Source organism: Pseudonaja textilis, chromosome 1 (genome assembly GCF_049901715.1).
Source record: "Pseudonaja textilis isolate UNSWEBS1 chromosome 1, rPseTex1.2, whole genome shotgun sequence".
Taxonomy (NCBI): domain Eukaryota; kingdom Metazoa; phylum Chordata; class Lepidosauria; order Squamata; family Elapidae; genus Pseudonaja; species Pseudonaja textilis.
Window position 1 is genome coordinate 240,984,801 of NC_141990.1, and position 25,961 is coordinate 241,010,761.

The following is a 25,961-nucleotide window of genomic DNA, read 5'->3' on the forward strand; positions in this document are numbered from 1 at the left end:
TTCGTGCAGACAGCCTTAGTAGAAAGAATGATTTAACAGGAATTACGAGAACTGAGCTCCCATGTTGCTAAGTCTCCCAACAAATTACCCTACAGTGCTAAATGTCACCATTTGCAAATGACATTTTAGACTACAGCACCCGGGTTCAAAAACTCCACCAACAGATGGCAAAAAGATATTAATTTTTTGTATCTTTCTGCCATCTAGTGGTCCAATGGGTTTTGCAGCCCGGCTCCCTCATGTATTAAACTTACCATTTAATAATTAAAGGGGGCAGACAGCAATTCTGTTAAGCACCCATTTTACAACATACTTGCTTAGAAGTGCCTAGTGTTGAACCTAACAGTCCAATATTTAAACGAATTCTCTCCGGAGCATTGGCTCTTTAGAAAGCACATCCAGATGTGTAGTAGCTATTTTTTGACACTAACACACCTCAGGAACTGACAGGAAAGGCTTGTAATGATTGTCCCTACTTTTCTTGGGCTTCTTCCCGAATGAACTTATAAGGCTTTTCTGTTTATTGCCGGAGGGACGTTTCTCCGCTCCCTCCCTGCTTTTTGGAGGATGGCAAGGAAGCGGCAGGAACACGTGCTCACTACGAAGTGAACGAGCAAGGACACATCACCTCCGCCTTAAATATGCACCGAATAGCATCGTAAAGGCGAGGCTGTCGTATTAGTCTAACCAGAGCGTTGCAAAGGGTTGCATCGGTTATTCCGGCCTGGCCATCATTCCGCCGAACCAATTCAAGACCTCAATCCTAAACACGTGGCTTCCTAAGTATCTACTACGGCATCCAACAGGTAAGTCGCCTCTCTGCATCTCCAGCCTGAAGCCCCTCTGATATAAATAGCAGCACTCGGGGGTCGCGTTTTGCTCTTGCCGTGTCGATCACGCGGGCCAATGCCCTGAATTCAAAGAAAGTAGAAGTGATCCCCGAGACCGTAAAGCAGCTATTATTTTGCTATACTTTCACCACTTTGCCAAGCAGCTTCCGAAAGGAAGAAGGCGGACCCTGACGCCACGAATGGCTGTGCCGCCAAACCGACGCCCCTCCCTCCACGCCAGGGCCGTGGCTACAAGTAGCCGCTGGCTCCGGTTAGAATTTTTGAGGAAATTAGCCGTTTTCTTGTAGCCGTCCTTGGTGACGTCGCGTAGTTCTTATTCACTGGTTTGTCATTTGAAAGGACAAGCAAGCATATCCTGGGAAAGGTGGCTTTTGTGGAGGAGATAAGCGCTCTATTCCCTCATTTCCGTTCCTTTGGCTTTGCTGTTGCTTCTGTCGAGCGCTGTCGTCTTCTGGGGCGCGTATCGGCGGTAAGTTCCTAAAGCTGCCAGCAGATGGCGCATGTGTGCTTTTTGAGCGAAGATCCTTGAATAAGAGTCTGTTCGACCTTCGCCCCATTTAGCGTCCTTTAGTTGTATTACAACTAGCCAACAGTAATTAGCTTGGGGGTGGGAAATTGCTTATCTGGACCCTCTACAATGAAGAAAGCAGTTCCTAGTTTAGGAGAAGTTTGCCAATCCAATTTGGTTACTTCCCATAATTGATTGCTTATTGTACCCTATAACTATTATTAAGTGTTGTACCTTCTGATTCTTGACAAATGTATCTTTTATTTTATGTACACTGAGAGCATATGCACCAGGATGAATTCCTTGTGTGTCCAATCACACTTGGCCAATAAAGAATTCTGTCTGTCTGTCTGTCTGTCTATCTATCTATCTATCTATCTATCTATCTATCTATCTATCTATCTGTCCGTCCGTCCGTCCGTCCGTCCATCCATCTATCTATCTATCCATCTATCCTAAATTGTAGCATTTTTGTATGTTGGGTTTCCTGGAAAGACTGACTCTTCGGATAGGTTTATTGGCAGTTTTTTAATAACGGTAAGAACTAGCTGCCTTCTTTTTCTGGGTAATCAGGACATCAAAATGGCCTTCTTGTAAACTTCCAACAGTTGCGTTATAATGTCTGCATGGAACTATCTAAAGCAGGGGTGTCAAACTCGATTCCACAGAGGGTTGTGTTTGACCTTGGGAGTGGGCATGGCCAGGGTGGACGTGGCTAGCTTGACGTCACTTATGTCAGGGGGGACATCGGGGCTACCTGTGGCAACCCAAGCACTCTGCCAGTGAAAATGGGCTCCCGAGCTCCATTTTCAGCTGCAACAGCCCCTCTGCCCGTGAAAAAGGAGCTTGACAGGGCTGCATGCAGATCCAGCCCGCGGGCCTTGAATCTGACACCCCTGGTCTAAACATACAAGCTCCTATCCAGCCCTACACTTGTAGAATTTAAGTCACTTTTCAAAATAACCGGTACAAGGCTTAGGTGTCTATTGATGCCACAAAGGAGACAAGAGTTTCAGTGTATTCTTTTGATAAATTCAGCTGAACTCACAACTGTAATTTGCACTGTAACTTTTTTTCAATTCTAGCACTGTAATGTATTGGTTACACATAGTACCCCAAAGTCAAAACTGGTAACAAAGGCATCTCTTCTGGAAGATATGATGTGGAAAAAAGTGTAACATGATACATATCTGAGAAAAGTATTTTCCTGATTTTAATGGTGCTTCCAAGCAAAATGTACTTAGGGTCAAAACCTAAAGCAAAGGTTTAAAGCTGGAATATATTTCAAGTTAGATTAACAGTTAATTCTGCTCCTTTTCAGGCCTGATTCAAATGTACCAACTAAGCCAAGGTTTATTTCAGTTATGGCTTACCAAATAAATCATGGTTGACTTATGCCATAAATCACAGGTTATCAAGCACTGTTGTTGGCTGGCAGTATTATACATGCAGTGATAAAATGCAAACTGTATTATATTTACATTATCAAGAAAGGCCGAAGATGATAGAAATAGCAGCTTGGTGTTTTGATCCTGTCTTGATAGAGTATTAATTACACCTAATTAATTAAGGCTCAGTTTAGAGATCAGAAATAATATTAAAATGTGGTTAATTGAAAATGGGAGTCCTATGGAGCTGTGTCTTTGAATCACAGCTGGTTTATATCAAGTAGCAAAAATATACAGTAGCCTTGAACTGTCAGTAGCTCTTCTCCTCATCACTTTAACTGATTTACTTAGCTGTAGGGAGAGGCCAAGGGGCAGATACAACTTTTCTTGTCAGCGTGGTTCTCCCTTCATATGCAGGAAAAGAAGGTGAGCAAACAGGAATGGTGAAGAAAAGTTAAACCAGCTTTTTACCAGGTTAAACCAGAAGAAAGTATAAACCAGCAGGCTTCAGCAAGTCCCAAACCTGGTCATTTTTGTGCCAACATTTCTGAGAATTCATAATGAATTTTGTGTGTTTGAAGAGTGACTTTTTCTTCTTGCCTTGATAACTTTGTAATCTTTTGTTAAAGAAAAGTACTCGTATTGAGAGAAGGCTGGCTTGAGCAAAGAGTTTGAAGATGGGAAATGAAGGTTTGGGAAAGATCCCTTGTAAGTGAGGTAGAATAACATTTATGCTGGAAAACTGGTGGAAGGAGAGGAGTCAGAGAGTTGGCTAGCTAGCCAATACAGTTCTCCCTTGTCTCCTAGTCTTTTCTCCAGGACTGCTGTTCTTGACTGAGCAACTTTTCTGGGTTTTTAAGGCTTGAATTCAAGGAATGGCATCATCCCAGTCACTAAATGTGAACCATCGCATGCAGCGTACAGCAACACTTTCTCGGCAAGTTCTGGAGCGAGCAAAAAAACGGAAATTGTACTGGTGCCATCCTTCTCATCACCAAAGTAGGACCTTTCGGGTAAGAGTTGGTTGGTTTTAACCAATAGGCCTTAGAGTTTGTACCAGGATTCCAGTTCTTTATCCTGCAGACAAAGGTTTTGGTTTGTTGGTTTGATTGATTGATATCTCACCTTTATTATTTTTTATAAACAACTCAAAGCAGCAATATAATATTCCATCCTCCTCCTATTTTCCCCACAACTGAGATGGGTTGGGCTGAGAGAGAGTGATAGACTCAGAGTCATCCAGTTGGTTTGGAGCTATAGCAGGACTGGAACTCACAGTCTCCTTGCTTCTAGTCTGATGCTTTTAACTACTGGACCAGATTGGATCTTTTCTTATATAAAGAAAGAAAATTGTATGTCTCATAGCAAGCAATGTTAGTGGTTTATTTTGGTTTAAAAAGTGTCATAAGATAGAAGCAGCTAAAATATTTCAACAAATAGAAATGAATACTATTTCTGACTTAAAACATTTTGTGTGGATTTTTACATTTGCTTCAAGAGCTAGGGGTATACGATGGCTGCATAGGATACCTTTTCACTTGGGGGATAATAATCATATCATTTTGGCCATATAGCTAAGGACGGGGTTTAGATGAAGCAAAAAAACTTCAATAAAACAGATGCTTAGTGTATCAATTTCTGTATATAAACCTGACAAAGTGACAAGATGCAACACTGAATAGCATTTTAAAGGAGACTGTATATTAATGATGTGCCAAGAGTATCAAGCCATATGTAGTTGGCCTCATATTTTGGAAGGCTGTTTCTGATTCATAATATGTTTGTTTTTTTTCACCATGTGTGTCACCATGCATGTACATTCACCATGCATGTACATTTTATAGTAACATTTTGTTTTTGACCATAGGGAGAGGTTGATGTTCCTCTTGAAGTTGCTTTTGCTGCAGTTGCTGAACACTTGGCCTATATCTCTGCAGTTTGTGAGGTAACTAGTTCTATAAGGAGCCAAAATGCTATTCGGACAAAAAAGGGTGATGGGTTTTTCTGTGGGCTAAATTTAGGCTTGGCTTTTTCTTAGTGAAAGCTTAGTCTGTGTTCCCATTCACAGAAAAGGCTGAGACCCAGGAGAGGCCCTTGAAAGAGGGAAGGCAAAAGTTGTTTTTAATTATTTCACCTCTAGCCTCTGTAGCATCTTCCACCTTGTCCCAAACATTCTTAAACCCTTCAGAACAGATTTCTGACTTACTGTATGCTGAAAAGACTGGTGCTCTTGACTCAACCCTTTGAGAATCTAATACGAGCAACTACAATCCCAACCAATTACAATTACTTTAATTTCTCAAAAAATCAGGATGTATTATGTTAAACTATAACTTGTGAAATAAAATAACACAATCTTTTCTTGGGGACAAACTTCTACTAGCTGTATTAGAAAATTCATTGCTTGGAAGAAAATGCAGGATATAAATATATTTTATTTTGCATTACACATTATTTCATGTGAGATACAAGAGCCTAGAACCTATGTTTAGTTTTGGTATCCTATTCACTTTGCTTCCAGAAAAGTTTTAACAGTTGCTGCCCACATACTTTCAGGCCCCGCTTTAAGCATTTTTAAGGCCTTGATGTAGCTGGTTTTAATTGCATTTCCTATCTGTTCCATCATTCCAGCATTTAAACTGCATATATGTGTATTCAAGATGATAGATAGATAGATAGATAGATAGATAGATAGATAGATAGATAGACAGACAGACAGACAGACAGACAGACAGACAGACAATCAGTCCAGAGATAATGGATCATTATTCTCATTTCAAGAAGAATAATCCGGCACTGTAGAGTAGGATGCATTTCTGGTTTAAGATTCACTTTGGCGAGGTGGGTGGCATATAATTAGGTAAGTAAATAAACGAGCTTCTTTTCCATTTGCTGTTCTGAAGGCAGAAAGTAGAAGCAGGGCATTTTCCAAGGAGACTGTTGCTCACCAGGTCTCAATAGGACAAGTCTGGCTTCGAGCATTAAAACAACAACATGGATTTAAATGGAGGGGTGAATGTGGAGGGTTGCATTGAACCCTACACATACTTTAAGTTGTTTCATCCCTTTTTCATCAACAACTTTCCTCTAGGATTACTACTGTTCAGTACCACCATTTCAGTTTGATGAGAATGAAATTGAACATATTTTTCGCTACCACAGCAGGGAAGCATCTCAAAACTTGCTAAGAGCATTTGAAGATGAGGTAAGTGTGCTGAATGTTGCTTTCCACAAAGGTAGAATTGTTTTTTTCAAGGGCAATGGAACTTTCCATGTATTCTCTTTAGCCAGGATTTTAAAAACTAGAATTGGGTGAATGAATCATTGGGCCTTCTGTCATATAATGTCACATTTTTCTTTCTTTAGAAATTATGAGGGAGGTCAGAGAGGTATTGCTGTGCATTGTTTTTGCAAAATTATGCTTGTCCCCAAATCTTGATGGATGTCCTTGACACCTTCAGGCATTTACTGCTGCATAGTGTTATTTATGATTTGGGAAAGATGATGGCTGATATATAGCCTGAATTTAGTCACTTCCAGACTTGAAAACTATAATGTGTTCTCTCTAGGAAAAGAAAAATGCTCCAATAGCGAAAAAGCAAAATGTTTCAGGAGTGGAAAAGCCTGAGCGTCACAAAATTACTTTTAGTGAACCAACTGCTGTAATTCCAGCTCAGCCATCTGTATCAGAAGCAAGTATCAAGTTGCATTAAATTGCATGATGGGGATGGGGAATCTATGGCCATCTGGATATTGCTAGGTCATATTTTCTAATGTTCCTTGCAATTAGGCATGCGGACTAGAGTCATAGAACGGTTAGAAGGGAGCTTGGAGATCAGCTCCCTGCCCAAGGCAAAAGTCCTTATGCCATCCTGGAAAAATGATTGTCCAATCTTTTCTTGAAAACCTCCAGTGATGGAGCATCCACTTATCCCTATGACTAGAATTACTGAGAGCTGGATTGTTAAGGCTATTGCATTTTTCATTTTCTGTATAGTTCATTACCAGTTTATATCTGTCCACAAAATGGCAGATACAATAATTGCACAGACACAAATGCACACACACCAAGGCAAACTTTCAAAATCAAGAGAAGAGAGGGAGGAAACCTTGTATTTTTTCAATAAAAGTCTACTTGCAAGGTATTGAATATCATGCTATAAAGTATACGGATTGAAAGATTTCTTGAAATAACCATGTCACATTTATGTGACACAATGGATTGGAATATAACATAATAGATTTGAGACTGAAAACTCAGCACTGTACTTACCAGGACAGCTGCTGCCTTAATCTCTGATAAACTGTTACTATCTTTCTCCAGTTGATTTTAACTATAACGTATTTCAGCTCAGATAGATTGATCAGTAGAGTAAATTCTTTTTCACACAATGCTACTAAACTTAATTCATTTGTTTGTTAAGAAAAATCTCCTCCTGATGTAGAAGTTTTTGTGTTTTAAAATTAAAGGGTTTTTTTTGTTCATTGCAGGAGATCCTCATTGACGTGTCACCTGGCTCATACATAATCAATACAACTTCATATGATGACACAATCAAAGAAGCACATCTAGTAAATGTTCAGCCAGGAAAAAGTGTAAATCTGGTTTTTAATTTATCTCCTTCTAAAGGCAATTAAAATCAATTTCAATGTCTGAAGTGTCATCTTTTCATAGTATTCTCCTCTACCTTACTTTTTAACTGTTATAGCTTGAACTTGATTAACATTTGCTGCAATTTGAATCATGAATGTATTTTTACTTTTGTGCAATGTGATTGCTTGTACCTAATAAATTGTGAGAATGATATTGCTTTCTTACAAACATTTGAGTCTGCTCTGTGTTTTGTTCACCTAAAATTCTGGCACTTTTGGAGTAGAGTAGGGAAAAGTAATTTTATTTTGCTTCTCTGTAGATAGAACAAACAGTACATTCTGGCTAAAGAGAAATGACTAAATCCATTATACTCATCAGCATCAAATGCTTAGTACAAAGCCTTTTGGCTAAGAACATATTGATCTGATTCCCTTTTATTCTTTTTTGTGCCATGACTAGTCTCAAATTTTAAAAAACCAGTTACTTCAAAATCTTAGCTTAACCAATCTTAATTTTGGTGTTATTCGGGATTTTGATAGTATGGCAAGAAGAACTTATGAAATAGCTAAGAGAATCTTACAAACAGTGCTACTGTTTAGTGCCATCTTCAATTTCTGAAAGAAAGAGGGAGCAGCAATTCTATACATAATTAACCTCCCCATGATGAGCTAGTAATTCCATGGCTCAAGATTTTCTTCATTGAAAGATGCCTTTGACGAGACTGTTCAATGGTTTCAAAAATAGCACTGTGGTTGTACAGAATTGGTGGAAATCCATTTGTGGATGAAATGGCTTTGTTGCCAGCTCTTTCTTTTCTGCAGCTGCCACTGACAATGTTGGCTCCTATAGACGATATTATAACAATTATATACTGAAAGGTTGAAATAGAAACTTGACCCTACAAAATGTCAGAAATCCACAAGCAGAGTATCGGAGATCCATGAGGAAGACTCAGTAGATGAGCCCTGAAAATACTAATGTGATTTGTAATTTAGCATAATGTGTAAACTCAGCCAAATTACTAGTTCTGTTTAAGTACTATAATGCCTAGAAAAGATAGTTATCCCCCCTATGAATCTGCTTTAGCTTGATTGGTTATTAACATGAAATAACATTATCGGTAACATTGTTCCCTTGGTGGCATTCTCTTAGAAATAGAAATAATACTTAAACTTATATACCACTTCACAGTGATTTGCAGCCCTCTCTAAGCAGTTTACAGAGTCAGCATTTTGCCCCCAACGTTCTGGGTCCTTATTTTATTGAACGCTAAACTGCTGACAGTCGGGAGTCAGCAAAATTAGCCTGCACTACTGCATTCTAACCACTGTGCCACCAAGGCACATAAATACTTGGCTTTTGTTTGTTAGTTGACTTCAATGACTATTTTCAGTTAAATCATGGGAAACGAAAAATTGTTGTTGACTTCAGTGACTATTTTCAGTGAAATAATGGGAAATGAAAAATTGGTTTAATACTAAACTCTTAGAAGCAATTTTGGCAGAACAGCCTATACCAAAGACCTTTATCACAGACAACACAAAAAAGTTAAAATACGGAATGCATTCCAAAATATGTAGGAGCATGGACTATTGACAGCATGATAATATATAACCACCTAGTAATGACCTGCTTTAATATACCTCTGGATTTAAGTAGGAAATTTGCTGGCATTTGTTAACTTTGTGTATTTTGCATGTATACAGGCAAGGTGAAAACTGACCTCTCTATTGTCACAACAGCCATCTTACAAATTGCATTGTTGGAAACCTTATCTATGGTTTGGCTTTGAGATCCTTTTCCTAATGCAATGAAAATCAATTCTGAGTTGTCAGCTGAAGACAGTTTTATGGAGCTCCTTCCAAACTTAGTCAAAGGATCAGAAGTGGCTTTTGCAAAGAAAAATACGCCATGGCTGGAATACTATCTTCCAATTGTGAACAGAGAGTCGGCAAACCCCCAGCATAAAGATTTAAAGGATGTGTATGGGTGATATTGTGTTCAACTCACTTCTGACCTATCAAATGGCTGTCTGCACTTCCCTTTTAAGGGGCCATTTTTAGCTTTTCCCAGAACAAGCCATTCTGGTTCAAGTGCATCCTACCAAGGTAAATTGGGGTGAGGGTGGCCTTGCTCCTATTGGTTAATTGAGACTGCACACCTTCCCCCAACCCTTGCCAGTTGATTTTTCAGGGCTACCCACTTTTAGCAGTAGATTTCTGGCTATCCTATTTTTCTTTTCAAATCAAGAGTGGCAGAAAAAAGTCATCTTAATTCTGGTTTCTCTCAGAGAGCAAGGGAAGTGGGATGAAAATGGCTTTTCAGCCAGGGCCCCTGCAGTAACTTTAAGCTCTTCCCCCCCAATAGTACAGGTGCCTTCCTTCCCATTCTTCCTCCACTGTGGAAGAAGCTAAGCTGTGGGAGAGGACAACTGAACAGTGGGAGAACTATGGGGACAAAATTCACTGGGAAATGGCTTTTCCATGGGCTTCTATAACCAGTCCCCTCACAGTAAAGCCTTCTACAGGTTTATTACTGGGATGCTGTCTGAAAAAATTGTTTCCAGCCTCTTCCTTCCCCAGTGAGAAAGGAAATGGAGCATGTAGCTCTTTTTGATGCCAGGAGAACTAATGCAAAGAAAACTCACTTTGCTGCCTGACCGCCGCTTCTCTTGTTAAGCATGATTGGCAGAAGAAATCTGAAGTGGGCAAGAGGAGCAGGGGAGAAGGACTCCATGGGATTGGAGAACTGGCAGCAGGAGCCCCATGGATCTTCTTTTAGTAGCTAGCACCAGAAGCAATGGTCCCCATCCCAGTTCTCTCTTCCCTCCACTTATGGATCAGATGAAATTCCTATTCTCTTTACTGAATAGGCACTGAAAGTCCAGTCAGCACACTTCTTAGGGTGGCATGAGTTTTGCCAATTCCTGCACAAAATGTCACCACTTTACAGCTGCCATGTAAAAGTGCCCTCCATCATCATAAAAAATATTTTGTCTTTTTCCTGCTGAAGTGGACTCATAAACTAGATGTTATACATGGTTGATCACTCCTTATCCTCCAAATAAGTTATTCCTGAAAACTAACCAAGCTAGTATAAGTGGTTATTTGCCCTTTCTCAAAGATGAAATTAGATATGAAAGTGTCTATAATTGAGTACTTCGTTTCCATTAACATTGTAATATTTATAAAAGTGTCTGGTTTGCAGGCCAAGTCTGGAGAATCCACAATCTTTGAGATGATACTTTATGGCACTTCCAAGCATCTTTTGCCAGTGTGATCTACAGTAAATTGCATCAAACAACATCTATTAGATGCAAACAATGTCTCCCCCCACCCCGTTATAGTATCTGTATAAAGGCAAAAGACAAGTTTAACATACTAAATCTGTGCCAACTTGCAGAGTGAACCATCATTAATTAATATACACTCATATGAGACAGTGACTGGGTTTTACACATAATGTTAAGAAATCAAGGCTAAGTCATGATAGTTTGATTTAAACAACACACCAAGCCATAGTATAGTTGGGTTGAGATATTTGAATAACCCATTGTGTGGCCTGATTTTCACCCTGTATGTAAAACCAACAGGTTCAAGATATCTACTGGAGATCAATCAAGGGAGATCTTGTGTACCTTGGCTTTTATAAACGAAGGTGGGTTGGTTTTTCTTCCAGTACTTCCACTCTGGTCTTCTGGTTTCCTGTAGGGTGAGGTTTTCAAAAAGACTAGAATCTGTGTTCACGGCACGATCTACCATTGTGCTCTCAGTCCTACTTTTTTCCCTTTCACATTGAGATTCTGAGGAGGATGAGGAAGAACTGGACAGCACAGCAGCAGGTTCTGCTTCGGGAGAGGCTTCTATTGCTAAGAATGGTGGTGTAGGCTTAGTAGTGAATTCTTTTTCAAAATCTCCAGAGGTTAAATTGGCTAAAGAGGGTCGTGTCCACCAACCATTGTGTTCAGAGCAGCAGCGGCAACAACAGGAGACACATTGCCTGGGCCTAGGCAATAAGCATGTATGATGAAAACCACTACAGCAAGGACGGATAAAACAGCAACGTTTGCACCAGCACCTTTGGAAATCACCCAAAGCACAAGTTGGAATAGTTCCATGTGAGTAATTGTAGTAGCCAGGCCTGTGAAGCTGCCCCTCAAACTGCTTCCTGCTTGTGTAGGGCATATGGATCCTCTCTACAATTCTCTCCCACTGCACTGGAGAAATCCACAAAGCAAGACCTAATGGAACTTTGGCTTTCTTGCCATTCCAAAAACTGACGGTCATTTGCTCGTCTTCTTTTTCTGTTGAAAAGAATATATTAAATGTTTGTTTAAAAATGCCAAGCATGTATTCTTAACAATTGACCTTGTTGCTATACCAAGGTGTTTTTTTCCTCATACTTAACTATTCCATCTTATTTGTGGGAAAGGATTTTTTAAGCAGATAAGAGAAAAAAAACCTCTCACTTAGCATGACGGATGGTGTGTTGGCATTAGATGTAGTCACAAGGTAGGTAAAGGATATGTATTTTATTTTCACAGAACAATAACTTCTCCATCGACACTACAGCCTTATTGGCTTCACATCTCATGGTAAGGCATCAATGAAGTCTTTCATGGGTTTTTCACATCAAAAATTGGCTGCCTCGGGGACTGCAGAGTAATGAAAAATTGCCAAAACTCCACCATTCTCCATCATTTCACAAAAATTAAATTAAATCTAAAATCCCATCTCAAAATATTTTCAAGTATGCCAAGAAAAAAAAAATAGAAGAACATATGCATTTTTCAAATGGGAAGAAAATTGGGAAATCAAAAGAAAGATTCCAGTCTGAACCTAATTCATTTAAATTGTACTTGCAGAATATGCCAAGTCAAAAAGCCCTATTGAAGCTATTAATCTGTGTAGGTTACAAAATCTGATTTCTGCAAATACTGCAATTCCAAACTGGCAGCTCTTTCAATTTTAGCAGACACAGTGAGCCTCAAACCTCGGTTAAAATGCAATATGTAGTGTGGGGGGAAAGAGATGAGGACACATATGCTCAGTAACAGAGCTTTTTGGCTTAGTCACTATCTTTAATTATGCTTTATGCCCACTCAGATGGCTGCAAAGAGCTGCCTCCATATTCTCCCTAGGTGGCATTTTGTGAAGAGCAAGTACTACAATACAACTTTGCACCAGATGCAGACTTAACAAAACATATCAAGAAAAAATGAAACTTTCAAAGGTTGTTATACAGTTGTACCAGAGGTGGTATTCAGCAGGTTCTGACCAGTTCTGGAGAATCAGTAGTGGAAATTTTGAGTAGTTCGGAGAACTGGCAAATACCACCTCTGACTGGAGATTTTACAGTATCCTTCCCCTGCCATGGCCACCAAGCCACGGCCACAGAACCGGTAGTAAAACAAAAATGGAATCCCACCACTGAGTTGTACATATTTGGATCAATTCATTTTTTTTTTTGTCTTTCGTTCAGACATAAAATTATTTTTCAAGTTTGCAACGAGCTGCTTTCCCATTTCACCAAATGATGCCTAGATAGAATCATAAATGGCTGGCCCTTGTCACAATCAAAAAGCTCTTTCTAGCTCCTTGTAGAGCAGAGATTCAGAACTATTTAAAATGCTAAACAATATGCATAGTTCTATTATTTTTATTTCTTTCTGCATGTGCCTTTGGCTGCAGAAAGCTGCTCCCACATACTGCATGGTCTACATGTAGGCAGGGGTGGGACTCTACAGGTTCGCACCTATTCGCTAGAACCGGTTAACATTCTAAGCAGTGCGGAAAACCGGTTGTTAGAAGAAATTACCGGCCTAATCCTGTAAGGAAGGCAGGAAGGAAACATTCTGGGGTTGCTTACAGAAACTGCCTCTCCGTTAACCCTTAATACAATCTTGGCAGGACTAGACTTCCTGTCTCAGGAACTTCTCTGGAGTTTTTTTCCCCTCCTTTGCTGGTACTTTGCCTGTGTGGAGTGACCATTCAAAGTTACAATGGCACTGAAAAAAGTGACCTATGACCATTTTTCACACTTACAACTGTTGCAGCATCCCCACAGTCATGAGAGGCCAGGCGAGGAGATGCGTGCCTCGATGTGAGTGATATTGAGTTGGCCACGCCCAGCCACTAACATGACCACCAAGCCACGCCCACCAACTTAACCACGCCCACAGAACCGGTTGTTAAAAATTTGAATCCCACCCCTGCTGCAAAGGAACATTTTCAGAAAAGCTATAAAGGGCTATGATATCAAAGATCTAATCATAAATGCTAACTATATTTCAGAGCTGATGAAGGACAATTTAGCAATGTGTGAATGTTCACTCTTGCTACTCTGAAGTCAATAAAGCAAATTCAATTAGAGCCTCTTATTTATTATCCATGAAAAAACCCATCCACAAGGCAATCTCCACAGTGACTTTTGCGAGCTATTTCTTGTAAATATGTGTAGAAGAATTGATTCTGCCACAGAAACAGGTAAATTACCTAGTGTGATGCAACTTAATGAAAGATAAAAAACCGTGTTATTAGGATATCAATTTAGAATTAGGAAATCAATTTAGAATTCCCAGCAGGAGAAGAGATAGTGCAGCAGCCTCAACAAGAGGAAACGGTGATCCATGACAGGAAAAGGGTACCTGCGTCAGAAGGAGTATAGATGCTGAGTCACGGTTAAGGTTTTCAGAAGATCCAAAGAGATGTCACTGAAAAGTCTTTCCCTTCAAGTCAAGAAGGAGGACACCCAAACCCTCCTCACAGCACGACACTGAGAAAATGCCAGATGCTAAAGCACAAACATAGCTACTAACCATAAGAGAAAAAACTTATGTGAAGGGATAGTAGTCATGAACAGGTGCACACACCTATGGGAAGGGGGTTGGAACATCAATTTGGGTGTATATAATCTCACAGGAGACAGTTGGAGTAAAAGTTAGTGTAGTGTTTCCGTTCTTTGACATGTCCTCTTCAGTTAGACTGGTATGCTCATGGCTAACCCAGTTGCTGTTCCTGCTCTTTTCCCTCCATAAATCTTTTCTCCCTTCTTTGGTAGGTACCATTCTAGGTTCCATGAGGTCTAGTGAACTATATGGCCTTTCATTCTTTGACTAGATCCATATGCAGCTAGATGAGGTTTTTAAACTTTCTATCTCAACGCAATATCCTAATAAAGATTTTCTTCTTTTTAAAAGAGAAACACCAGCCTATTTTTATTTCCATTGGCAAACACAGCCTAAAGCTGTATTTTTTTTTCTTTTAAAGACACTATAATCCTTTGTATTTGGGTGGAGTTGGGGTGACTGAATGGAGCTGAGCATTTATTGGTTGGATGCCCTTCCTAATACCTATGCTGAGTTCACAGAAGTTATTTTCCCCTTGCACTCAGAAATATCAGCCATACCTAGAATCGAACCTACAGCTTCCTGATTGTGAGTTCCATCCCTAGACTACCATGTCTCTATTAAAGCTATCCCCAAGTTTATGGCAAGATAATTTCAATTTTACCTCGCAGAGGTTCTCTGGTCTCCATGCCCTGGAGGACAGTTCCTGGCCCGTACCTCTTCTGCTCTGGTTCCCAGGGGGCCATCACTTTATCACCTGGCAGGATAGAATGTCTCATTCCATTCACACATTCAAGGATATCACTGCTGGCTGTTTTTTGCAAATAAGGTGCATCTTGCCCCATTGCAAATTGTACCAGAAATGATCTTTGCTCACTTCCCTAATAGAAAGAGAAAAAATGTTTTTAAAAATGGCACAAATAATTGGAAATCGTTCCTATTGATAACTTAGAACACTTCTTTTTGAAAAAGTAAACCAGTTCAAGGGAGGAAATAACACCCCCCCCAACTTAATTGTTAGTTGGATTTCTCTTTGAATGTTTGACATTTTGTGCATAACACAAGAAATAATATATTTTAAGCTGAAAATGTTAAATGGAGAATCTATTACCAATCAGCCATTCTTTAACTGCAAACTGATTTTTTTTAAATAAATAAGAAAAACTATTTTGCAATGATTATCCTCCCTCTTTGGATCAGTCTTAGCCAGGGGTGGGATCCGACAGGGTTAACTACCAGTTCGGTGATTTACGATATGCTTCCCTGCATGTGTGTGTAAATCTTTGTCTGCTTGCTGCCTGGACAGCTGAGCAGCACTGCGTGCAGGGAAGCAGCGTTTGAAAAAGCACTTTTTTCCTGCTTTTTCAACCGCAGCTGTGCCTCCCACAGCAGCTGAGGTTGAAAAAGCAGGAAATAAAGGTCAAGTAAGAGCCTGGGCAGGCAGGTAGGCCAAAACAGCAGCAGACATAGAACCGGTTCTATGTCTGCTGCTCTTCAGAGTTACTGGTTCTACAGAACTGGACAGAACCAGTAGAATCCCATCCCTGGTCTTAGCCAAAAGAAATAATGTCAGATGTGTTTGGTAGAGTCTATCCTATTCCAGGTGGTCATCTGGGGTTCCCTCTGAGGTAACAAAATTTCAGAATTTGTTCCCAAAGTTAATTGCTCTTTGATCTGTAGGAAGAATGGATAAGTTCAATATCACCAGAGATCACAATACCTGAAAAACTTCGCTATTGAACTGAATACTATTCAGCACAACCACCCCAAATTTGGATTATATTATGAAAGGTAACTCAACACAACCATACCGTTTAAATAGCTGATTCTGCAGTAAAAGCAAAGTGAACTAACATGATATAAAATCAAAAGATTATCTTCTTCTGACCCCACCATCCCCTTTGGTTTTTCTGTCTGCTTTGGGGCTGTTTAAAAATTAGAATGTTTGTTTTCCTAATTACACTCTGTCTTTGTATATAGAATGACTGGAGTACTGAGTTGGTCACATAAATGCTGGATTCACTCCAGAGTTACTGCCTTCTGAATAGCTGGTTCTTCAGAATTATCAGATGTTGAGTGACTGTGGTGAGCAAACAAACCTCCTTTTTGCTTTTCAGAAGGAACATATCATGTTTGTTTCAGGTGCTAACAACTAATGAATTGAAGGCAGGTTTTCTTTTCCACTGTCAAGTTTATATATCAACATGTCAGCCACCTTTCCAGCAATAATGCTATTTATCAAATATCACTAGTTGCCGAGATCTTCAAAATAGCACAAACACTCCTAGAACTCTGGTGCTATTGAAGAAATAAAATAACTAGTTTTAGCCAGATGAAAAGGTCTATTAGGGTAATCTTATACCTCTAGTTACAACTATTGCCCTCAGTTTTGTGCCCTTCAGTTGCTCCTCCTCCTACGGTATTCCAAGTTGGCATATTTCTGTTTGGCTGGGAATGAAGGAGTTGAGTGTCTCAATAGCACTTAGACTTATATACCACTTCACAAAGCTTTACAGCCCTCTCTGAGCGGTTTACAGAGTTAGCATATTGTCCCCAAAAATCTGGGTCCTCATTTTGCCCACCTCGGAAGGATGGAAGGCTGAGTCAACCTTGAGCTTGTCAGGATTGAACTGCTGGCAGAATTAGCCTGCAATACTGCATTCTAACTAGTGTGTCACAACAGTTCTTATAACTGTATCTAGGTTAGGGGTTTAGGAGAGTTGGAGTGGTATTATAATACAAAGTTAGTTCTCAGTATAAGTCATGGATTTTAAAAAATGGTGCTCTGGAATGATTGGATAATTTCCATTGATTCTTTCCATTCCCCCATTGCTGCTGGGACTGTTGGATGTTGATATTGGTTTGCTTATTCTTGGCATAAAATGTATGTTCTTAAGGTAGTGCAAGGTGGGACTAAGCAAATAAATGAAACCCAGAAAGCTGGATGTTGGAAAAATTATTAGGCAACTGTCATGAAGTCTTCTAATGATGCTTGTTAGGGTTACACGGTTATAACTGCCTGGAAGGCATTCTCTAGGATTTGTTAGAGAAGGAGGGCTGGATGTCATGATTAACAGGCTCTAAACCTTGACTGCCCCTGCTCTAAAATAACATGAGAAAGATTGGGGTGGGAGGTGGTGGGTGGTGAGTAGAAGGGAGGAACTGTGATATCTGGAAAATGAATACAATTGATGTTTATTGCCCTTATCTTTGTAGCATAACTAGAACAAACTAGTTATTCTAGTTTAAACTTTCTAGTTTATTCTTCAATTGATTTCAACAGTATTCATCATTTTCTAGTTTATTCTTCATTTTTTTACAAGAGAAGCAATGGTTATCATTTACTATATGGATAGCAAAGGCATTCATTCCACAATGAGATCACCTGAAATTAATTTTATTTTGCTTACTTACTTATTTATTTATTAAATACATATGCCACTCATCTCACTGTCAGGCAACACTGAGTAGCTTATTGTCCACAATCACATACATTTTTATATTATATTTCTCTTGGTGTGATTCCTTTGCCCTGTTATCTCTGTCCTTAGAGTTATTCAGTATGAATTAAGTGGATCCATATACCCCTATGAATTGATCCCTTGTTCCACTAAACTGAGGGAAATGGTTATTGTGAGCAAGTACGTTCGGTTGAATTTCTGTAGTTTCTTTATATTACTTGGTGTACATTTAATCACCTTTATAACCACATACAAAATAATTTTGCAACTTGCCTCTAAATCTTTTATGATTGTTCCTTGGTAATAATAACTGTCACTTTCTTTTTTTGCCAGAACTGGACTACCAACATCCAGTGACCTCTCCAAATTCTGTCCTGCCCTACATTTTGCATCATGAAGGAAGGGACAGTAGCTGTGGCCCAAACACCTTGGAATAAAATGAAAGAATGTTAGTTGAGAACCCCACAGCAAAAACTAATCACACATAACAATAAATGTGATCCATATTCTTAAGCTACGTGTGTTTAAAGGCCATTTTAAATCCCAGTTTGTCTGCAGGTGTGGTTAAAAAATATCAAATTGACAGCCATGCCAATGCAATGAATGTCTACTTTTATGCAATGTCTACTTTTATGCATGTTCCATAGGACTATCATGGCTGCCATCTTGATTTTCTTTTAACCATACCCTGTGAACACCACTGGTCCCAAGAAGAAGTCACACTTCAGCAAATTCTGCTAAGCTTTGCCCCCACCTGCTCAAGTAAAAACAAAAAACAGCAAGGATGCATAAGACTCTACTTGTGGAAATCTGGGATATGGTATTCTCTCATTTCTTCTCATTAAAAAAAAAAATGCTTTATTACCTTGTTGTGAGAAGTGGGCTAATGCCATATGAAGGATGCACTAACAAGCAGCTGCTGCAGATGGAACCGGGATAAACCAGGACATTTCTGTGAAAAGATTCAGCTTGCCCGGGCATTGTACAGCAGCGCCTGTGGTATGGCCAAGAGGACAAGGAGCATTCACTCATTCTTCCAGGGCTCTCTCTACAATAAAAAATAGCAAAGCCTATTATACATGGAGAGGTGTGCATCCTTGCTTGAAAATATATTTAAATCAGATTCTTTTCCTCAAATAACTGATCTAGAGATGAACCTCTTGTTTTTTTCCAGAAACATGGTGAAAACTATTTGGTGCAATTGCAAACTAATCCATGCTTAACCAATGGTTAATAAAGTTCTGGAGACTGCTGCAAATGAGAGTGAAACACTTCAAATCAATGGACTTAATTTTGAATTGCTTCACACCATCCCTCCCAGATCAGTCTGTTCTTTTCGCTAGATTCCCCAGACTGTCTTTTGAATAGGCTCCTTCAATGTCTTCATTCTTTTTCTCCAGTTGCTGGAAGCCCAATCTTTTTTGCAGCCAATTAAGGGTATAAATTACCCATAACGAGCCCAGAAGTGCTTTTTCCAAAAGGTAACTGGACTTTCTTGGTTTTTTCCTTTGAAAATGTTTTAGTTTTCATCCATAGGATTGTGCTCTGCAAATAGCAACAGTATCCAAACTTTCTTTATAAAGGAAGCATTTCTGTGGTAGGTTCTATACTGGTCAGAAGGGAAAAGAGGGGGAGAGCCTGGGAAAACCTGATGTTTGAGTTTATTCTTTTTTTGTAAAGAGCGGGAGGGAGAAGGAGAGAGAGAAACTGCTCTACAAATCCCAACTGATGGATTTACATATTTTAGGCGTGTCTTTTTCCTCTCTGCTTTAGTACAATAAAATGCACATAAACAATATGGATGTTCTATTTGGATCAAGCCACAAAGATCATTTCTTTGGGGTTTGACAGACAGAGTATGCTGGGAGACTAACAAAGAGATGTTGATCATGGTGAATCATAAATGGGGTAATCATCTCCCTATTTCTGATGCTGAAATGTTGGCAGGTCGAGTCTTTTGCATAATTGAGCAATATGTCTAATGTCTGGAAATAGCTCCGAAATGACTTGGGGCGGGAGCTTTACAGGTAAATGTAATGTATTCATGAAATGTATGAAAATTCTTTTCTTAGCACAAGCAAGGCTGCAAGTTACACCTGTTCACTTAGAAGAAAATGCCACTGAACTCAGTAGGGCACAGTGGAGTATAGGCATGTAAGTTTTCTTCAGTCAGACTATTACAGAGTAGTGCAAGTACAGATAGTTCTGGACTGACAATGATTCATTTTTAGCAACCGTTCGAAGTTACAACGGAACTGAAAAAAAGTGACTTATGACCATTTTCACACTTATGACCATTGTGGTATCTCCATAATCATGTGATCAAAATTCAGGTGCTTGGCAGCTGACTTGTATTTATGACGTGTCCCCAGGTCATGTGACTTTTTGCCACCTTTTGACAAGCAAAGTCAACGGAGAAGGCAGACTCATTTAACAACCATGTTACTAATTTAACCATTACAGTGGTCTTCTAATTCCCCGTTGATTCTCTGAAGAATATTTACTTGTTTGCCTGCCTTGTAGTTGGGTAATCAATTACATGTTCTGAATGACCCCACTGGCTGTATTTCTCTGCGTGTTAGGATGAGATGATAATATGAAGCAGGGTTGCTTTTTCTATTAAGTTTCAATTATTTTTTATTTAAAAAGCCATCTTCAGTATTCTCGTTTTCTTTCTCCATCAATGCACAAATAATACTGCTGAATCAATGCAGAACAGCATTCTGTGTGCTTTTTGAACTCTGATATGTTCGTTTTAGACAAATTTAAATTCTTAGGAATATATCTGGGAATCAATTTGCATTTATATTTTTTTTTAGTTTTGTTAAGTAACAAAAAGCATCACTAACACTGAAGCCCTGGTAACTTTATTTACATTTCATTGACTAGTCCCTAGGTAATTGTCTAAGAAAAATACTACAGCATTAGTCTTTTTTAAAAAAACAGTAATTCTTAAATAATAAAGAACTATAGAATAGTAAAGGTATACTTTGCTACTCCAGCATCTTTTAAGAAGTTTCACATGATAGAAGATCCTAGAAGCTTATAGCAGAATTCACTTGAATGAATGAAATTAAGTGATAATAGCTAAAAAGTACAGTACTGGCAGAAATAGTACTGGGTATGTCAGTTAGCTTTTTTGTAAAAGGATCTGGAAAGTTGGAGAGATTATCAATGTAAAAGCAATTTTAAAAAACAACTCACCAGAGTCTGCTGCGCTAAAGAATTACTGAACTGGACTGACCTTGGCAATATTGAACTGCTTTGCTGCTGGGCAGAGTTGGTGGCTAATGTTTCCTGTTACTAAGGAGGTTGCCATGGACTCATTGCTACCAAGAATATAATGTAAAAGAGCAACACTAATGTGTACACACACACATGCACACAAGTTTATCGGCAAGAATTGGTCTCAGTCTTCTCCAGTTACTGACATCAGCCAAAAATTAAGCAAGAAGATCAGAGAAGGAATACTGGGGAGTGGCAGAAAACGTTGTTCAGCATCCTACATTTGTGTATGATGAAACCTTCCTTCAGGGGATGACCACATGGTGCTACTGCAGGAAAAGCATTTGATCCACAATGAATTAGCAATCCTACTCAATCCATCTATCTTTTGCACTCTTTTTTCAAGATAGAAAGATGAGGCCTAAACAAAACTGGCAGAATCTGCTTTTCCCAGCACTTTTTGTAGGCTAAATGCAGTTTGTGCTTATTACTACCTAGTTGCTAAATAAAGTTACCATGGTTCCAGACAGCCTTCTATGACTGTCATCTTATTCATATTCAGTAGACATTGCTTCAAAAATATCTCAGCAGTGAATGATTTTGATCCAACTGGAATTAGAATCTCAGAAAATTGAAACCTAGTATGTCTGTCTGTTTCTTTATCCCTCGGCCAAATCGAAAAAAGCCCTCTATCAGTTACAACAGGAGAGTCCATTTGGTGGGATCAAAAAAATCAAAATTGTGACTTCAAAAATAGAATGACAGTATCCCAAGACCCATAGAGCTTTGCTCTTGGTGTATTTCTTAAAGTACTATATTCTCTACACAAATCAAGCAGCTTGCTTTGAGAGATATAATTACAATATCAATTTTTCCCTTTTAGGCAAATATCCAGCAACTTTATAATCTTATTTGTTAATTTATTTGTCACCTTCGGGAAAATTTTAATTACTGGGCGGATTAAAAAAAATCTAACAAATGAATACTGTAAATAAAATTAATGATTTTCACAAAATACCAGAATCTTTCAATCCTTTTTATTAAAATATATATTTACTTAAAATGCACTGCTTGAAATGACACAGTGCGATTGTTTCCTTTCCTGTTGTAATAAAACTTGCCCACATATTATTGTTTATTTTTAAGAATCATTTCAAATTCCAGATGATGTAATTATTTGAAATCTGCACACCCTTAAACATATCTCACAGGCATATGTCCAGCAATGTTAATCTTGCAACTAGTTTTGATCTCTACGAAGAAGATATTTCTTATTTTGATATTTTTTAGTTTTGATCTGTACAAGTGAGATATTTATGGAGTTTTCAGATCTGATTATATTTGCCCTGTGTAGAAGAGATTATAAAGTCCTTGATGATGGATCCCTTTGAGTACTCCTTGAGGGAGGAATGGTGATTTCCCCTGCGATCTTCCTCTGAATCGTCAGAAAGTAGGGACTGGAGAAACTTGATGTATTTAATTGCAGCTCTGAGTGTTTCAACTTTGCTGAGCCGTTTGTCTAAGAATTCTGGGGGTAAGTGGTGTCTAAGTTTGGCATAGCCTTCATTGACACATTTAACTCTCTGCCTTTCCCTTTCATTTCTTTTCCGGATAAATGCTGGGCTGCAAGAGTAGTCACATCTGCCGAAATTTCCACAGGTGACTTGAAATGGGAACCCACAAGGATTGTTGTAGAAATTCTCAGGAGTTGGAGGTTCTGCTGTTAATGGAAGTAGAGGCAACTCTTCGGAACTATTGAATTGACTGAGGTCCTCTGGGCACAAATGAAAAGTGGCAAAAAGGTCTCGGTAACAAAATCTGGACATCTGTCCCACGTAGCAGTCACTGAAGGTTGGCAATTTGTCCATGGCATCCCAGGAGATGTTCCTGGTAATGGTGTCTCAGGTAAAACTGAAAATGTTCAAATGCATAGGAGCACAGTGAGTCATAGGTTGCCCAAGATTGTCAATATTTTTAGTGCATTTCAGATGTAATGAACATATGTGAGAGAATGTACAGATGTAATCCTGACCTACGTAGCTATATTTTTTATGAAAAAGGGATGTTGATTACATTGCCAATATGTGTGATCAGTGTTTATACCCCAGTAAATCTTTGCTCTTTATGTTGAGTCACAAATGTTAAGATTGACCAAGCATCACAAATTTTAAGCTTTATAAGAAATGTAAGAATTTTCATTATTATTTCTTTTGCTTAGTCCTCATGATTTGAGTCTATACCTAACTTTGCTCATGATCATCTTATAATTAGTCCCAGGGAAAGGGGATATGTTCTATGCAGTTTACAATATTAGTAACTGTTCTACAGTATAAAATCAAACAGACATAAATACTCTTTATCTTGGCTAGATTGTGCCTCATTTTTTAACAGGTACATCCTGTTTGGACAATATGTGATGAAATATTTATCCATAATACAGTTCTTCCAATGATAAAGGACATTGTATTAGGAGTATTGCAACATTCTATATCAGCAGTATAAAAATAACTTTTATCCTTTCTTAAGCATGGATTTATTTATAAGAAATCATATAAGTAATCAAAACCTTTCTTGTATGGAAGATTTCTTCACATCAGCATACCATCAAATATTTCACTTTAAGTATGTAAAAGTAACAATCAAATCATATCACCTTAGCCAATCTATATTATTAGAACTTCTGTGGTACAAAAGAAATCTCTATAATGAGTTTAAATACACTAATTGCTTCAGAACATTTAAGAAAACTACCTCATCTTAGTTGAAGGTTCAGGCTAACTGCTTCAATATTAGACAACTCCTAGAGTTGGAAAAGAAGTCTAAATTCTTGATTCCTATAAGGTGAAATGGAGAACTTCCAAAATCACTTACCAAATTCTAAAATATTGTACAACCTCTGAGCTCTATCTAGAGCATCACACTAATATAAATCATATTTTGCATTAAAGAAGATAAAAAAGACCCTGAAGTATTTAACTACATGTATAGTTTAAATATTTAAAAACTCGAGGTTAACATTAATATAATAAAAGCCATGCAAAATTTGCTATAAGGCTGGGTGTCTTACCTGACTTCCACAGTTCTTATGTTTGGTGAATTGAGTCAAAGTCAGCTCTAAATTTATACTCAAATGACAATATGCAAAGTAGCTTACAGTTAGATCTGCTCATTTCTGGTTTAGCTTCTTCCACCCACACTGTAGCTATAAAGGCAACAAATATTGACGGATTTGAATGCAAAACATATTTATATGACTGTTAATATATAATGTGCAGCATATTTATATCCTTCCAAGATATGTTGTAACATTCTAATTATAGATGCATTTATTACATCTGCTATTTTTATATAGGTTTGTTACATTTTTATCATTTTTATCATCAAAATAATAGCTTAATGCTGAATGTTTACTGTCTGAAAAGTTTAATTGAAAATGTCAGAAAACGTTGACAGCTTATTAGTAAGACTCAATGACAGAAGACTATCCAATTTATCAACAGAGCTGGTAATGTAAGGAGCCTACTTTAAGTAGTCTTGGATTATGATTTATTAAAGTAATAAACTCAATTTTTAAAGTGAAAAGAAGTGAACAATGTAAGAAATTAATGGAAGAACAGGCTCTTAGCAATCCCTTACTCCATCCTGACCTGGCTGCCTTCCCAGTTATGAGTTTCTGGTTGTGGTTATAATTCCAAATATATAACTGAAACTCTATGGGAATAATAGGATTTCCATCTGGGCAGAAAACAGCAAGCAATGAAACATTAATGTTCTCAATCCTAACTACTAATCTGATCCCAGTTAGTTTTCCATTTAGTAGGTCCCAGTTAGTTCTATGGTTTTCCAAGAGTAGCCATAATAGACAGAAGCAGAGGCAATAGTGGTAAGGATAGAAAAAAGTAAAATATAAGTACAATGTAGACCAGGGATTCCCAATCCCTGATCCGAGGCCTGGTACTGGTCCACGGTCCGTTGGAAACCAGGCTGCACTACTGGCGGGTGAGCATGGAAAGCTCCATTTGTGCAAACGGTAAGCGTGAGTGTGAAACCATCTGCCCTTCTTCTGCCACTGCCGCCATTGCCAGTCCGTGGACCTGGAAAGGTTGGGGACCACTGGTCTAGACCATATATATGATAATAGCAGTAATAATTCCAAGCAAGAACATCTCAGTCAAGATTTCAATAGCCAAAATAACCACAAAAATGGGGAAAAAATTTTAAAAGAAAAATCAGGATTTTTTTCACAGCTAGGAAAGGTCTCTTGTACTTAAAGCTAATAAGGAAATAGTTCTAATAGTCACAGATGAGGTTAGATGGAAAGCTATATTAGATGGAAAGCTATACAAAATCATTTACAAATGGGATAGTGGAATGAGAGAAACCCTTGTCGAGAGAGAATACATTCAGAAACTGATGCTTCTAGAAACCAAGGTACAATACATAGTAAACCAACTTTCAAATGAGAAAGAATCAAGTACAATTGAACTGCTTCAAGCTACAGAGGAAAAATCTCAGTCTGATGATTGAGGAGAAATAAACTAGCTGATCCCTTAAAATAATGAATGGCAAGCAGAAACTGATATTTGAAGTTAATAAAGGAGAGTATTTGTAGCTCAGGGTTGCCATGAGGAGTCCATGGTGCTCTCTGAGCTTGCTTGATTTCTTGCAATTACTCAAACTGGGTAACATCCTCAGCAAAGATGCACTAGACAAAAATAAGTAAACTCATTCTGAAAATACTGCAATGAGATACCTACAACCCTTGAACCAATTTCAGATCTTATGTGCGACAGATTATTTAGGACACTCAGACATGAAGGTTTGCTTGCAGCTTGGGAAAGTATGAGAAAAACTATAATCTGCCTCCTTTGTGGATTTAGACTCACTCAATGACTGCATAAGCCCTCCTCCCTCCATTTTGTAGCTCCTCAGGAAATGCAGACTTTTTCATGCATTAAAGGAGAGATCACAGCATCATAGAGCAAGAATTAGTAATTGAGTTTTGCTAAGGATGCATCCCTCCAAGTACCAAGAAGTACCTGTTAAGGAAGCGTGGCAGAAAAGGATTATATCACTATCTCCCATTT

General features: G+C 38.5%; 2 protein-coding genes and 1 non-coding gene across 7 annotated transcripts; 1 reads left to right on the plus strand and 2 right to left on the minus strand.

Moving 5' to 3' along the window:
* The first annotated feature begins 562 nt into the window (after positions 1-562).
* AKIP1 (A-kinase interacting protein 1) lies at positions 563-7,569 on the plus strand. Of its 4 annotated transcripts, none has more exons than XM_026706606.2 (6): positions 563-806; positions 3,608-3,760; positions 4,615-4,692; positions 5,839-5,952; positions 6,317-6,439; positions 7,239-7,569. In XM_026706606.2, exons 2-6 carry the CDS (start codon positions 3,623-3,625, stop codon positions 7,383-7,385), a joined length of 600 nt encoding a protein of 199 aa, XP_026562391.2. In that variant the 5' UTR covers positions 563-806; positions 3,608-3,622; the 3' UTR covers positions 7,386-7,569. The 4 variants fall into 4 exon arrangements, with proteins under 4 accessions (XP_026562391.2, XP_087777199.1, XP_026562392.2 ...); XM_087921073.1 differs by having other exon boundaries at positions 590-806; positions 3,555-3,760; XM_026706607.2 differs by lacking the exon at positions 563-806 and adding an exon at positions 1,055-1,320.
* Positions 7,570-7,621: 52 nt separating this feature from the next.
* Positions 7,622-20,956, minus strand: C1H11orf16 (chromosome 1 C11orf16 homolog). 2 transcript variants are annotated; one of them, XM_087921071.1, is made up of 6 exons: positions 20,854-20,956; positions 18,515-18,697; positions 17,923-18,076; positions 14,853-15,069; positions 10,979-11,644; positions 7,622-8,184 (listed from the first exon to the last, which is right to left on the minus strand). In XM_087921071.1, the coding sequence occupies exons 2-6, from the start codon at positions 18,679-18,681 to the stop codon at positions 7,991-7,993; spliced, it is 1,398 nt and encodes a 465-aa protein (XP_087777197.1). In that variant the 5' UTR covers positions 18,682-18,697; positions 20,854-20,956; the 3' UTR covers positions 7,622-7,990. The 2 variants fall into 2 exon arrangements, with proteins under 2 accessions (XP_087777197.1, XP_026562389.2); XM_026706604.2 differs by lacking the exon at positions 20,854-20,956 and having other exon boundaries at positions 18,515-18,866.
* Positions 20,957-21,895: 939 nt separating this feature from the next.
* LOC113440184 (uncharacterized) lies at positions 21,896-24,076 on the minus strand. The gene is made up of 2 exons (XR_015740902.1): positions 23,942-24,076; positions 21,896-22,785 (listed from the first exon to the last, which is right to left on the minus strand). It is a non-coding gene; the product is annotated as an uncharacterized LOC113440184 (transcript).
* Between the last annotated feature and the right edge of the window lie 1,885 nt (positions 24,077-25,961).